At 38.4% G+C, this 14,416-nt stretch overlaps 1 protein-coding gene across 5 annotated transcripts in view; it reads right to left on the bottom strand.

The window, feature by feature from the left end:
- The window catches only part of TPR (translocated promoter region, nuclear basket protein), a 74,060-nt gene that overhangs the window by 51,035 nt on the left and 8,609 nt on the right, over positions 1-14,416 (bottom strand). For all 5 annotated transcript variants that reach the window (XM_074961142.1, XM_074961143.1, XM_074961141.1 and 2 more), the window contains exons 6-14: positions 14,162-14,326; positions 13,191-13,283; positions 11,161-11,241; positions 7,715-7,802; positions 7,042-7,182; positions 6,229-6,320; positions 3,917-4,114; positions 3,178-3,285; positions 2,339-2,565 (exon numbers count right to left, since the gene is read on the bottom strand). In XM_074961142.1, coding sequence (XP_074817243.1) covers positions 2,339-2,565; positions 3,178-3,285; positions 3,917-4,114; positions 6,229-6,320; positions 7,042-7,182; positions 7,715-7,802; positions 11,161-11,241; positions 13,191-13,283; positions 14,162-14,326 — 1,193 coding nt within the window. The remainder of the gene's footprint in view (positions 1-2,338; positions 2,566-3,177; positions 3,286-3,916; positions 4,115-6,228; positions 6,321-7,041; positions 7,183-7,714; positions 7,803-11,160; positions 11,242-13,190; positions 13,284-14,161; positions 14,327-14,416) is intronic.

Here is a 14,416-nt window from a genome sequence, read left to right on the forward strand (position 1 = left end):
GGAATGTTGTAGGCAAGACATGAGAAGTAATTCTTCTGCTAACTCCGCACTGACTAGGCCTCAACTGGAGTATTGTATCCAGTCCTGGGTGCCACATTTCAGGAAAGATGTGGACAAATTGGAGAAAGTCCAGAGAAGAGCAATAAAAATTATTAAAGGTTAGAAAACATGACCTATGAGGGAAGATTGAAAAAACTGGGTTTGTTTAGTCTGGAAAAGAGAAGACAGAGGGGACATGACGACAGTTTTCAAGTACATAAAAGATTATTAAAAGGAGGAGGGAGAAAAATTGTTCTTAACAATGGGCTTAAATTGCAGCAAGGGAGGCTTAGGTTGAACATTAGGAAAAACTTCTTAATTGTCAGGGTAGTTAAGCACTGGAATAAATTGCCTAGGGAGGTTGTGGAATCTCCACCGTTGGATATTTTCAAGAGCAGGTTAGACCAACAACTGTCAGGAATGGTCTAGATCAGGAGTTCTCAACAAATTTTTTGGTGGCTTCAGAGTGCAATTTTTCCTAAAACAATTAACTAACTTTAGGAAAAACAAACCAATATGCACATACATGTTCAAATCACTAATTTATTTATGTAGGATTTTTTTTTGGAGAATCAATAATAAAAATAATGTACAGTTGTCTCTATTCTCCACTGGACCTAAACAGAATAGAAACACAAATAAGGTGCTTTGCACGTTCTTCTATTTTTTTTTTTTTTTTAATTTAGATTAGCTAGCTACTAAATCTGCTGTGAAAAGTGATATTAACAAACACACAAATATCACTTTTCACAGCAGACTTACTCAGCCCTGGCAATCTGGGGACAAATTGAGCCCTGGATGGGGAAGTGGGTATGGAGGCAGCGGGAGCCAACGGCAATGGGGCACTAGGGGAGGCAGCGGGGGTCAGAGGTGATGGGAGAGGTGATGAGCTTGGGGAACGGAGCCCAAAGCCCCATGGCTAGAGCCTGCCACCTCAGGGCTGAAGCCTGACCCCACCTCCCCTGGGAAACTGGGGAACTCACTGGCTGCCTGCTTCTCCAGCTTTTGTCTCTCCAGAGAGTGGCCAATGCTTTGCCCCCTGCAACCCCCATCAATAACCACCCACAAGGCTGCGATTGCACAAAAAACCCCTGGTGGCCGCAGTTCAGAAATGCTGGTTTAGATAACACTTAGTCATGCAATGAGTGCAGGGGACTGGACTAGATGACCTCTCAAGGTCCCTTCCAGTCCTACGATTCTATGAATGGCAAGATGGGAAAGGGCCTTTTCCACCAAGAACAATTTAGAGGCAGCCCCTTATTCACGCACATTTCTTCAAACAAAAATTGGGGTAGGTTGGGGGAATTTAGTTGCAAACGTATTGCACAGGGTGGAGTCTGCTAGGGACTTGTATGTTATGGTCACAGTTTGAGGACATAAGCACATTGGACTAGTTTTAATTCCAGGTAATGGGTTTTGCCATTTCAAATTTAGCCCAACGAATGAAGTTGCAGCCACTCACTTGAGCCATAATATAACTATGTGCAGTCTTTATTCACCAATCATTTGGTGACAATACAAATCAACTATTAGTCATCAACTACGAAGAGTAACTATTAAAAAATAAAGTAAGGGGACACTATCACCCCAAAAACCTTAAACTCACTTTGCCTAAATAGATTAACATTCTTTTACAAAATAAGGAAATCCTTAGGCAAAGTTAAAAACCTAGTATTCAATGCAATTCCTATTACACATATGTAAGGCACAAGTTAAGACAGTGGGCTTGGCATATGTTTTCATCCATCAACATATTTATCTGTTTGGAAAATGTGAAGCACCATTTCGAGAAGTTATAGAAGTGCCAAAGTTTTGGTGAATATATAGAAGGCAGCAAGGTTTGTGTGGGTTGAACTGAAAAATGGTGGAAAAAAGAAGAGATGCAATATGAAGCCTAGCAACAATTTTAATCTGCAGCCTAAATTTTGGTGACTAATGCTTTTGAAAATAATTATCGCTTTTTCAAGTAAATTAATATTAAAATATTAAAATTCTTCTGCTTAACATACAATCATAGAAATGTAGGGCTGGAAGGGACCTCAAGAAGTCATCAAGTCCAGCCCCCTGTTTTCCAGGGACCATCCCTGACAGGTGTTTGTCCAACCTGATTTTAAAAACCTTCCAATGATGGGAATTTCACAACCTCCCTTGGAAGCTTATTCCAGAGTTTAACTATCATTATAGTTAGAAAGTTTTTCCTAATAACTGACCTAAATCTACCTTGCTGCAGATTAAGCCCTTTATTTTCATGTCATGTTACTGGCAAGTATGAAAACTTTGCTGAAGGAGGAACGTTTACCTAGATGAAGTTGTTTCTTGTTCCTCCCTTTCTCTAGCCTCCCCAAGCTCCCGAAGAGCCACCAAGAGACGCTGATTCTGCTGCTGAAGTTCCTCAATATTTCTGTAGGAGACGAGATGCTGGGATATTACTTCAGAAGAGCTACTGATGTCAGCAGAGCTCACTTCTTCATCACGAATTACATGATTGCCTCTGGCTTCCTCAAGTTCCATTAAAAGCACTCTCACCTGAAAAAGAACATTCAGAGGTTATAAAACTGTAACTTACATTTGGTTTTAAAAATGTATTTTTACAGACAAACTGTTTAGAAGCAAAACACTTGAAAGTTCTGTATTTTCTAACTTTCTATAAAGTATTTTGTTTCTTTACAAATATGAATTAAATTTCACTAAAGCCCCCTGAGGTTAGTAGGAGTTATCCTCATTTTACAGTGAGATAGAGGTTCAGTCCTTTGTCCAAGGCTACAGAATCCATGTTAGAGCCAGAGCTTGAACTCAGGTATTCCTGGTTCACAATCCTGTGCTCAGATCAGTTGACCTTCCACTCCCACACGAACAAAACCCAATTCATATTGGAATTTTCCATGTCAGACATGCATCATGTTCTCCCAAAGATGACTTCAACTTTTGATAATTTGAACTTAATCTAATTTTATAAGCAGAAACGGAAATAGTACACTGCCCCAGGGAAATGCTTTTAGGGACATCAGCAACATCAGAGGTGTACTTCACAAAGTCAATCTCAGAATGTATAATACAGCAACTGATCACTGAGTTAACAAGAGTGAGAGCACTCCAGTACTGTATTAGGAAAAAGAAATGAGTAATATTTGTTCTAACCTGCTGTGAAAGGTCTTTCACTTGTATTTCCAGTCTTTGGTTCTCTCTTTCCAGTACAGAAGCATGCTTATTGGCTTTATCAGTGTCCTCTTGCAAACGCTGAATTTCCTATAAAAAAAATCAAATGAACTTTTATATAAAACATCTACAAACTCAGAATTGATCAACACTTCCTGCTACAGTGATCATGCCAAATATGGTGAAATAACTAGTAAAAAAATACAGCTATTGTGCCTCAAGGCAACCAAATATTTGTTTTCTCATTTGAGACTAGAGTCTGGGTGTCTTTTTCCACAATCAAAATGAAAAGAAACCAAATCATTACTTTTGCAAATTATATTTTAATTAGTTTTTGTAACGCCACACACTAAAATTATAGGATGAGATTCTTCAAAGCTGCCTAAAGGATTTGGAAACCCAATTTCCATGATAATTAATTGGAATTGGAAATCTAAATCCTATTTTGTTTAGTTACTCATTAATTCCCTGTTTTGGTACCGCCTTGCAAATTAAGATCAAATATGTAAAGCCTTAGTTATAAATTTGTTTTCTTCTCACAGAAGGTCATAAGACTACAGGTAAACACACTGTTCTAGAACTGCAACAGAGATCATGAACAATCTTGTCCATAACCACTCAAGAACTGGAAAACACAAAACAGTTTCTTTTGCACAACACATCATTTAGTAGAATCCATTCACTTATGTTTACAAATTTATTTTTTAATATCCACACTGACCTTCATAGCTTGTTCAAGCTTAGCAGACAAACTGGCTACAGCTTTTTGTGACCGTTCATACTCTTCACGTTGCCGTTTTAAAATTGGTGCTTTGGCTTCCACCTCCTGTACTATTTCATCCAAATACTTATTAATTCTCTTATTTTCCAGCTTCTCCAGAAGTAGCTGATCCTGTGTTTCCACGTACGCATTGTAAAGCTGTGTCAAGAAAACATGTTTTTTTAAAAGTGTAACCAGTCACCTCAAAACACACTTATTTAATGACTACTATTTCACACATTTGATATACATGTTTTACATCACATTCTGTAACACATTTTATATTCAGGTAATCTTTTCAACTGCATTCACTGAGTTGAATAACTAATTGGTTTAAGCTTTATATTAGTTTATGATGCAAATATTCTGTGATGTTATCGTCCCTATTGTTAAATATTTGCCATTTTTCAAGTTCTAGTGTAACTACAGCAATGTACTTCTACGCAAAATGAAATAGGGCAAATCTCAAATATGTTCTAACTAGATATTTGACATAGATCAAAATTCATAGATGGCAGATCAAGCAATACAAACCTTAGCAATACCAAGTTTAGCAGCAAACAAAAGTTTCATTTTGGAACCAGTATCTTCAGTGGTTGGAGAAAAGGAAAGAACAAGAAAAGAAAGACGAAAAAAAATCTTATACAACTAAATCCATTCTTCCTACAAAAGTACAATTAGTTCCATCATAGAGAACACTTTAAAGTTCAGTGTATTTTGACACATTCTGAGCATCCCTTATGATGGTGACAGAAGGAAAAGCTCTACTGTAAAAAACTGGTGTGCACAAATAAAATGATGACCAGATTCATGTGTGATTGGATATGACGTTTTCAGGACTGAAGAAACACTCTCTCCTTTTACGTTTCAAAAAAACCCTTGACATTAGTGCTTTTTTAAACTCACTAAGACCCTGATCCAGCAAAACACTTTAGCACGTGTTTAAGGATGTGAGTAAACCCATTGACTGAGATCACGTGATTGTGACCCTAAGAGCATCCCAGGAGCCAAGGGGCTCCCTGGTACCTAACAGTTAGTCTCAGCAGGCCTGACTGGGTAAGTGTACCCCAACTCACTGTGATCACAGTCCGTATCTAATTGGTGTCATGTGAGGTATCATATGCGAACTGGTAACATGATGGTCATTAACAATATTGTGCAGGGTGATATATGAAAAATTGTAAATTTGTGATGGAAATATGCTCTGAAAATGTGCTTGGCAGGTAGGGTTTAAGGCACAAAGGAATGTGGTTCCACCTGCTTGAATGGTGTTGCCAATGTAAATTGAGCAAGGAGAGACAATTGAAGTATATTCACACAAAAGGTAAACAAAGCAACCGAACTAGCAATTGGGGTAGATAAGCCATGATGTGGAGGAGGAGACTGCAAAAATTAACATGGCATCAGCTTCCTGAGCTGCAAGGAAGGTTTCCTAACTTTGAAAACAAAGATAAACTTTGAGAATATGAGCAAAGAGAGAAAGCCATTTTGGCATCTTTCACCTGAGGAGATAAAGAAACCAGACTCTGGGTTCTATGTTGGGTCCGGGCTTGAGACTGGCCAGCTATCCTGGAAGAATGACTGTGGTGAAAAAACTACTTTGAATGAAAAAGATTCTAGTCTGTTAAGTTAGATTTTAGTCTTAGAAGCATATTTTTACCTTTGTTCGTTTGTAACCATTACTATCTCAATTCCTCCTACTTGGCACCACTTAAATATCTGCTCTTTGTTAATAAACTTAATCTTGTATTATTACACAACCATATGAGTGCAGCATTTCAAATTGAAGAGTAAAATACTTAGCCAAACTAATAGGCTGGTGCTGTGTACTGTCTCTTAAAGGAGCAGTGAACTTGATACAGTTTGTGAGTGCTACAGTGAGAGGAGCTGAGTAGTACAAAAAAGAGACTGTTCTGTGGAGACTCAGGACTGGAAGAGTCTTGGTGTCATCCTGCAAGGGGTAACCAGGCTGGTGGAAGTCAGGGTAAGGTCACTATGCTGTAAGCAGGCTGATGGTGTCAGCACTCTGAGCCAAAGCCGCAGAGCACAGAAGCACTTAGGGTTTAGGGCAGGCAGTAAACACAACCCTTACTGTTCTGAGTGAACCTCCAAAGTGTAACAGAGATGAAGTGCTTTGATGGATTAGGGCCAGGGACATTTGAGTAAATACTTTGTATCCATGTTGTTAATGTTGTAAGAAAGATTTTAGTCAAAGGCCCAAATAGATAAATGGATTTTGAGTCATCAATTTATAATAAACTAACTCTACCTACCTCGGTTAACTTCATTCCAGGTTTCACCACTTTAGCTACTGCTGCAGCAGTAGGAGACATGGCTGTCAGCTCTTCCTCAGACAGTATGGCTCCTGGATAAGTTAAAACCCCAAAACATATGTCAAATCATACATAAAATAGAGAGAAAGTATTCCACAGATGCTTACATTTTATTTCTAGTACACAAATACTATGCACATATGCTCAAAGACAAACACACATACTGTACACAGACAACAATCATTACAAATAAGGTGTTATGAACCTTCTCAAAAATAACGACTAGGAAAAAATTCCATGTGGTTTTAAAATCTTAGAAATTAGAAATAAAATACACCTAATTCTAGTGCAAAATTGTTCTTTATAATATATTCTATAGCGCTTTGTCCAATCTAGTTATAAGTGTTCAGACAATCTCATTGTCAGACTCTTGAGTCTTCAATCACAAAATGTAAACAAACAATTTAAATAGCAGGGATGCCCCTGAAATACAATGGCTGGCAGAGCTCAACTGTGCCAAACTACAAGTGACACTCTAGTAGAGTGAAAGAAGAAAAAAAAAGTGCTACCTTCCAAATTTTATAAAATTAAAACAAAATACAACAGTAACTGGTTTTCTCTGGTATTTGGACTCTAGCAGATATATTTAGATTGATCTCTGCTACATAATATTGTCCCTAGATACTATCATATGTTTTAAGATGAAGATTTAGTGCACTTATTTGGTTTAGAAATTGCAATGCAAAAACCCTTTTTGAAAATTACTTCATATATAAAATCTGGCACTTATGAACAGTTCAAATGTTATCCTACCTTTACGTTTTGTAGCGGAAAGTAAATCATTAGCATTCTCCAGTTCTTTCTCTAACTTGCTAATCTTCTCTCTCAGTTCTTTTTCCATTGCAGTTTTAGACTCCTCCACCTCAGCCAAATGATCCTCTGTTGCTTTGTTAGCTAAAATTACATATAATTTTTTTCTCTCTTTAAAAAGAGAGTGAAGTATACAAAAGTATCTTTAAAAAGGTTTCTTAAATGTCCTCTGAGAAGGACATTAAATCATTCAGCTTAGAAAGAAAGCATAAACTGGTGTTCTGCTGAATACAGAAGAGGGCTAAAAATTAAACAGCAAGATTAGGACAAGCCAATCTAAAATAGTGAGAATGACAAGATGATACAGGTCAAATTTCTTTAAAGACATTCTGCAGAAATTATATCTTCTCAAAATCACAATAACATTAAGAAAATTCTACAAGTACATTCAGATATCATAGGAATGTACGAAGATTTTTTTTAAAGTTATAAAATAACTATTACAAGACAATTCAACATGACATTTTAACAACGTTTCCCACAGATGAATATTGAAAAAATTTCCTTCGTAACTGCTGTTGTTTTGGGGGTGTTTTTACTCAGAAACCGTTTAACTAAACAGGAACAGAAAACAAAACCATTAAAAACTATGCAGCGCTTACAAGTAGCTTCTCACCTTCACCTGCTTCTTGCAAAAGTTTGTGCAGCTCCTCTACTGCTCGTGTCAGCTCATTGCTCTTTGCTTCTGAATCATCCGCAGCACTCTAAATACAAGTGTATTATTTCATCTTTTGTTATTGAACAGTTACAAATAAGGTAGCTCCTCAGAGGAATCAACAAGATGTTGGTATAAATATGTAACACACCAAGGTATTACTCTAATTGGAAATCGTTGTCCCTTAGTGTAAGTCCCAACAATACTGTAATGAAGGGTCTTGAAATTCAGGTGCTAACTCCCCATTTTAGAGGAAAATGGTCAGTTGTTGACATAACCAAAGTTATTTAACATGTTTGCATGGCTGCATTACGGCAGTATTTTTAGGGGCCCGGCTTTCTATAAAAAAATCAAATTTATAAACTTTTTCTAAAGTATGAGGTTTCGTTCTTAGATATAAATGTTTTTGGCAAGTTAGTATTTATACTATACTTTTCACTTGAATAGCTCCTTCTTTTGAGGATTTCAGTGTGATTTGCTGTACAAACAATAGAATTACTGCTTTGTAACACTCCTGTGAAAAGACATTATCCTCCATTTTAAAGGGAGAGCAAGTGAAGCAGAAAGAAATTAAGGTCCACACCTCTCTAGAACTCGCCTCTAATTTTGCGTGCCCAGATTTAGATTGCTAGGATCTAATTTTCAGAGATGATGAGAAACCACAATTCCTGTTGAAGTCTATAGACACTGTGGATGCTCAGCAACTCTGCAAATCCGGCCCTATATAAGATGGACACTCAAAAACTGTGACATGAAAATTAGAGGCCAGTTAAATTTTTTGTAGATTTTTCTTGTAAACAAAATTTGTTTTCATAAAAACCTCATGCATAATGAACCTTGTTAAGCAAATATTTATTTTTTCATACTTAAAAATAGAAGCAAACTTCTATTTATATATTATTAAATATAAACATACATACACATACATATAATTCAGAGAATCATAGGCCTGGAAGGGACCTTGAGAGGTCATCTAGTCCAGTCCTCCTGCACTCATGGCAGGACTTATTATTTAGATAATTCCTGACAGGTATTTGTCTAACCTGCTCTTAAAAATCTCCAATGATGGAGATTCCACAACCTCCCTAGACAATTTATTCCAGTGCTTAACCACCCTGATAGTTAGGAAGCTTTTCTTAATATCCAACCTAAATTACAGCAAGGGCAGTTTAAGCCCATTGCTTCTTGTCCTATCCTCAGGGGTTAAAGAGAATAATTTTTCTCCCTCCCCATTGTAACAACCTAGTTGAGGCCTAATCAATGTGGAGTACAGTGGAAGAATTACTTCTCATGTCTTGAACACAACACTCGTGCTAATACATCCCAGAATGATGTTTGCTTTTTGGCAACAGTTGAGGACCACTTTCGCCCCATCCACAAGGCTTGTTACCCTGTCAAAGAGAGCTATTAGGTTGGTTTGACACAATTTGTTCTTGACAAATCCATGCTGACTTTACTTATCACCTTATTATCCTCTAGGTGTTTGGAAATTAATTGTTTAATTATTTGCTCCATTATCATTCCAGGTACTGAAGTTAAACTGACTGGTCTGTAATTCCTCGGGGTTGACATTATTTCCCTTTTTATAGATTGACACTATATTTGCCCCTTTCCAGTCCTCTGGAATCTCTCCCAACTTTCATGACTTTTTGAAGATAATCGCTAATGGGTCAGATACCTCCTCAGTCAGCTCCTTGACTAATTACATGTGTAGGATGGTAGTCCAGTAGATTACAAAAAGGTTATTGGTAACTCTACTATTATCTGCAGGTATTTCAGCTCACATTTATCACATTACAATTCTCATTGAATGTTTTTGCAAGACACTAATTTCTATCACATTCAATTTTACGTAGGTAAAACTTTAAATCCTGGACTGTGATAGCTTTTCAGCCTAGTACTGAATTATTCCAGGCTAATACAGCACCAGCTTGCTCACTTCCCAACTATAACATTAATACGTGGCACTATTAATTTCAGTGGACTTTTAGGAGCCATACACAAGAATATTGCAGGACTACAAAATAGGTTGCACAGGCATTGATTAAGACCATTGGTTAGTGAGCACTTCCCTATCTCATGATTAACACATTTACAATACAAGGAAATTCCATACACTAGGTAAGATACTTCCTCTATTATTTTAAATGCAGTGTTGCTTAATCTGTAGAATGAAGTAAAATAGCAGATTTGTGCTGAGCAACGTAAGATTTTAAATGCAGTGTGAAATATAACACCATCATTACCACCACCTACAAAGTTAGGGTCATTTCAAGCATTTGGCCACATCAACTGCCCAACCCTGATGAGGTTCAGCAAAGACAAGTGCAGAGTCCTGCACTTAGGACGGAAGAATCCAATGCACAGCTACAGACTAGGGACCGAATGGCTAGGCAGCAGTTCTGCAGAGAAGGACCTAGGGGTTACAGTGGACGAGAAGCTGGATATGAGTCAACAGTGTGCCCTTGTTGCCAAGAAGGCCAATGGCATTTTGGGGTTTATAAGTAGGGGCATTGCCAGCAGATCGAGGGACGTGATTGTTCCCCTCTATTCGATATTGGTGAGGCCTCATCTGGAGTACTGTGTCCAGTTTTGGGCCCCACACTACAAGAAGGATGTGGAGAAACTGGAGAGAGTCCAGCGAAGGGCAACAAAAATGATTAGGGGACTGGAGCACATGACTTATGAGGAGAGGCTGAGGGAACTGGGATTGTTTAGTCTGCAGAAGAGAAGAATGAGGGGGGATTTGATAGCTGCTTTCAACTACCTGAGAGGTGGTTCCAGAGAGGATGGTTCTAGACTATTCTCAGTGGTAGAAGAGGACAGGACAAGGAGTAATGGTCTCAAGTTGCAGTGGGGGAGGTTTAGGTTGGATATCAGGAAAAACTTTTTCACTAGGAGGGTGGTGAAACACTGGAATGCGTTACTTAGAGAGGTGGTGGAATCCCCTTTCTTAGAAGTTTTCAAGGTCAGGCTTGACAAAGCCCTGGCTGGGATGATTTAGTTGGGATTGGTCCTGCTCTGGGCAGGGGGTTGGACTAGATGGCCTCCAGAGATCCCTTCCAACTCTGTTATTCTATGAACCCAAGCTTATTCTCCCATATCCTTCTTTCAACATGTCAGAGCAAATCTATGCATAGTGTCCTAATGCTGTCTATGAAGTTTTTGAGAGATCTGTTCCTTTTAGTGAAAATGCATGTGATAAAAATCACTATCCTATTGGCCAGAAGAAACTAAACAGGACTTTGGAGGATTATGGAAGAGAACCATCCTCCCATCTCACATTAACACTTTATATAGGCAGAAATATAGCTCTGGGAAAATAGCCTGATCTGTACCACACTCCAAACCCTGGACCTAGTTCCATATAATTCTAATATGAATGTATCCAACATCCCCAAACTTACCTTGTACAAGTTAGATAACTTTATGTGGGCATTTAGTTCATTATGGAATCTTTCTTCCATACCAGCTTGCTGTTCTTTTGCCTGATGAATAAAAAAATATGAATTCATAGCACTGGTTCTGTTTCAACTGAATTGCAAGCCAGTGAGGTGGCAAAGTTTGCAGACAATATTAAATTACTCAAGACAGTTAAGTCTAAAGCTGACGGCAAAGAGTTACAAAGGGATCTCACGAAACTGGGTGACGGGACAACAAAATGGCAAACAAAATTCAGTGTTGGTAAGTGCAAAGTAATGCACATTGGCAAACAATCCCAATTGAATCCAAATGATGGATTCTAAATTAGTTATTAGTTATTGCCGCTCAAGAAAGATCTTAGAGTCATTGTGGCTAGTTCTCTGACAACATCTTCTCAATGTGCAGCAACAGTCAAAAAAGCTAAAGAAACAGCAGGAACCATTAGGAAAGGAATAAAATAAAAGCAGAAAATATAAGGGCACTATATAAATTTACGGTATGCCTACAACTTGAATACTCTTCTGGCTGTCCCATTTCAAGAAAGGTATATTAGAACAGAAAGAGGTACAGAGAAGGGCAGCAAAAAAGATAAAGGGGATGGAACAACTTCCACGTGAGGAGAGATTAAAAAGATGGACTGTTCATCTTAGAGAAGCAACAATGACTGGGGGGATATGATACAAGTCTATAAAATCATGACTGGTGTAGAGAAAGTAAATAAGGACATAACACAGGAACCAAGGGTCACCCAATGAAATTAATAAGCAGCAAGTTTTAAAAAAACATGTAGGTATTCACACAATGCACAGTCAGCCTGTAGAACTTGTTGCCAGGGGATGTTGTGAAGGCCAAAAGTATAACTGGATTAAAAAAAAATTTAGATAAATTGATGGAAGATAGGTCCACCAATGGCTCTTGGCCAAGATGGTCAGCAGTGCAACCCCACATTCTGGGTTTCCCTAAACCTCTGACTGCCAGAAACAAGGACTGGACAGCAGGGGATGGATCACTAAATAATTGCCCGGTTCTGTTCATTTTCTCTGAAGAACTGGCACTGGCCACTGTCGGAAGACAGGATACTGGGATAGATGGACCATTTGTCTGACTCAGCATGGCAGTTCTTATGTTCAAAGTGAGGTTTTTATAAGTTTAAGAATTATACTGTGGCTGTTACAATACACAGAAGTTCAAAAACAAAAATGTTTCCTCAGATATACAGTAGTACAGACCAAATAATGTGGAAAAGGGCAAGTTACTGAATGAGATTTTTTTTCCCCTTCAGAAGTTTGACTTTTTTCCAGAACCAGCCAATTTTAATTTACATTTGAGAAAACATGATTCCTCACATAAATGATACATACAAATGAAAAAGCAAAATTCAGGCTGTGGCACAAACCATTAAAAGAACACTTTTACATTTCTTTATCAATGTTTCAATCATATGTGCTATTGGCTTATTACAAAAGAATCAAGAGATCTAGTTTGTTCTACATTTCTTTTCCAGGTTTCAGAGTAGCAGCCGTGTTAGTCTGTATTCGCAAAAAGAAAAGGAGTACTAGTTTTACTCTTTGCACTTCTCTCAGCATGGAGAATGAAAATATGCCAGTCAATTTCATTTTTAGGCTTTCATACACTTCCAAAAGCTGCAACATTTGAGTGGCAAATATTAGTTCAAAAAAAAATTATATGGAACTTTTGTAAAAGTTGGAAGCTGGAAGCTGTTGGCCCTAAGTAAAAGCTTTCTTAAACTTCTATCCTCTTCCCACCCACCTTTGCTCAAAGAGAGTAGTAAGTTAAAACTAATACTCTCTCCCTAACGGAGTCCTTCCTGCTTTGCCTGGACACTGCAGCCTGCAATGTAAACTCCCTCCCCTCTATAGATTGGCAATCCCAACAATACCTTAGTACAGTGGGGCAGATTAGGGTAGTACTGTATTTAATTTTTCTAGTTAAAATACTGAAGCTATCTTAAATGCTGCCACACTAGATTACAGTTTAGAAAAGGTTTTCTTACCTCCTTCAATTTAGTCAAAAGATCTTCCACATGTTTCTGTAAATTTTCATTTGACAATTTTAAGCTGTTTACCTGCTCCTCCATTCTGGAAACCTGTGTGAACAACAGATATTAAAACACCAGAGCGCCGCAGCTGGGAGCTGGCAGAGTGGAGCAGGCTGGGGCCGGGCTGCTCCGCTTCCGCCGCTGCCGGTGAGTGCGGGGGGGATCCCTTCCCCCAAGCAACACAGCTGGGGCTGGGGCGAGAGAAGTAAAGCGGGCGGCTCCCAGCCTCCCGCTATTCCCCTGGACCACTCTGGGACTGCGCCCCCCCCCCCCCCCCAACAGCTCCTGCCTCCCAGACCCTGGCAGGGGGGAGCCCCTGACCGCCCCTGAGACCCTCTGCCCCATATCCAACCCCTCAGCCCCGGCCCAGCCCGGCACCCTTAACACGCTGCTCAGAGCAGCGTGTCAGAGCTTTACTGTGTTGTACGCAAACCCGCGTTATAGCAGGTCGCGTTATATCGGGGTAGAGGTGTATTTTAAAAAACAAACATTCTTTTTAGCAACAAATTGTATTTCTGTGTATTTTCCACTAGCACTGTTGTATTACACCTTGTACTTTCCGCTACTTCTAATTTATCATCACTAATCTTACAAAAATAATCTTCAATTGCTTTACCTTACTTTAGATGTCCATACCAATATATTCATTCCCTGCAAACTATAAGGGACCAAAGCACATAATGGAAAAAACGCACAATTTCCTACCTTAAAACATAACATCACCCACAACTTCGAGAATGTACATTACATTTCCCCTTTACACGGAAGTCAATCCATAGTGAAGTGTGTCAGTGCTATAATAATTCCTCACTCAAGTAGTCAAGGGGTATAGACTCCAGATAATTGTTACCGTATCTTGACTAAATTTTGTTTTCTTTTTCAAAATTACTTAGAAAAAATATTTTTATTATTATTTACTACTTTACCTCTTCTTTCTTGTTCTCCAGACTACATTTAAGCTCCAGGATTTCATTTCCCTTTTCCCTGGCAATAAGCAGGAGTTCATCTGTTTTGGCTTTCAACTCAGTGTGCAGCCAAGTGTTCTGATTCTGTAATAATTCCTTTTCTTGCTCCAACCTTTTCTCACGATACTAAAAATAAAATTATGAAAGACAGAATGGTAAAACTAAATAAATTAGGACTTGTAACAAGACTACTTTCTGTGTAATACTTCTTAACAA

The sequence above is a fragment of the Natator depressus genome, chromosome 8 (assembly GCF_965152275.1).
Source record: "Natator depressus isolate rNatDep1 chromosome 8, rNatDep2.hap1, whole genome shotgun sequence".
Lineage (NCBI taxonomy): Eukaryota > Metazoa > Chordata > Testudines > Cheloniidae > Natator > Natator depressus.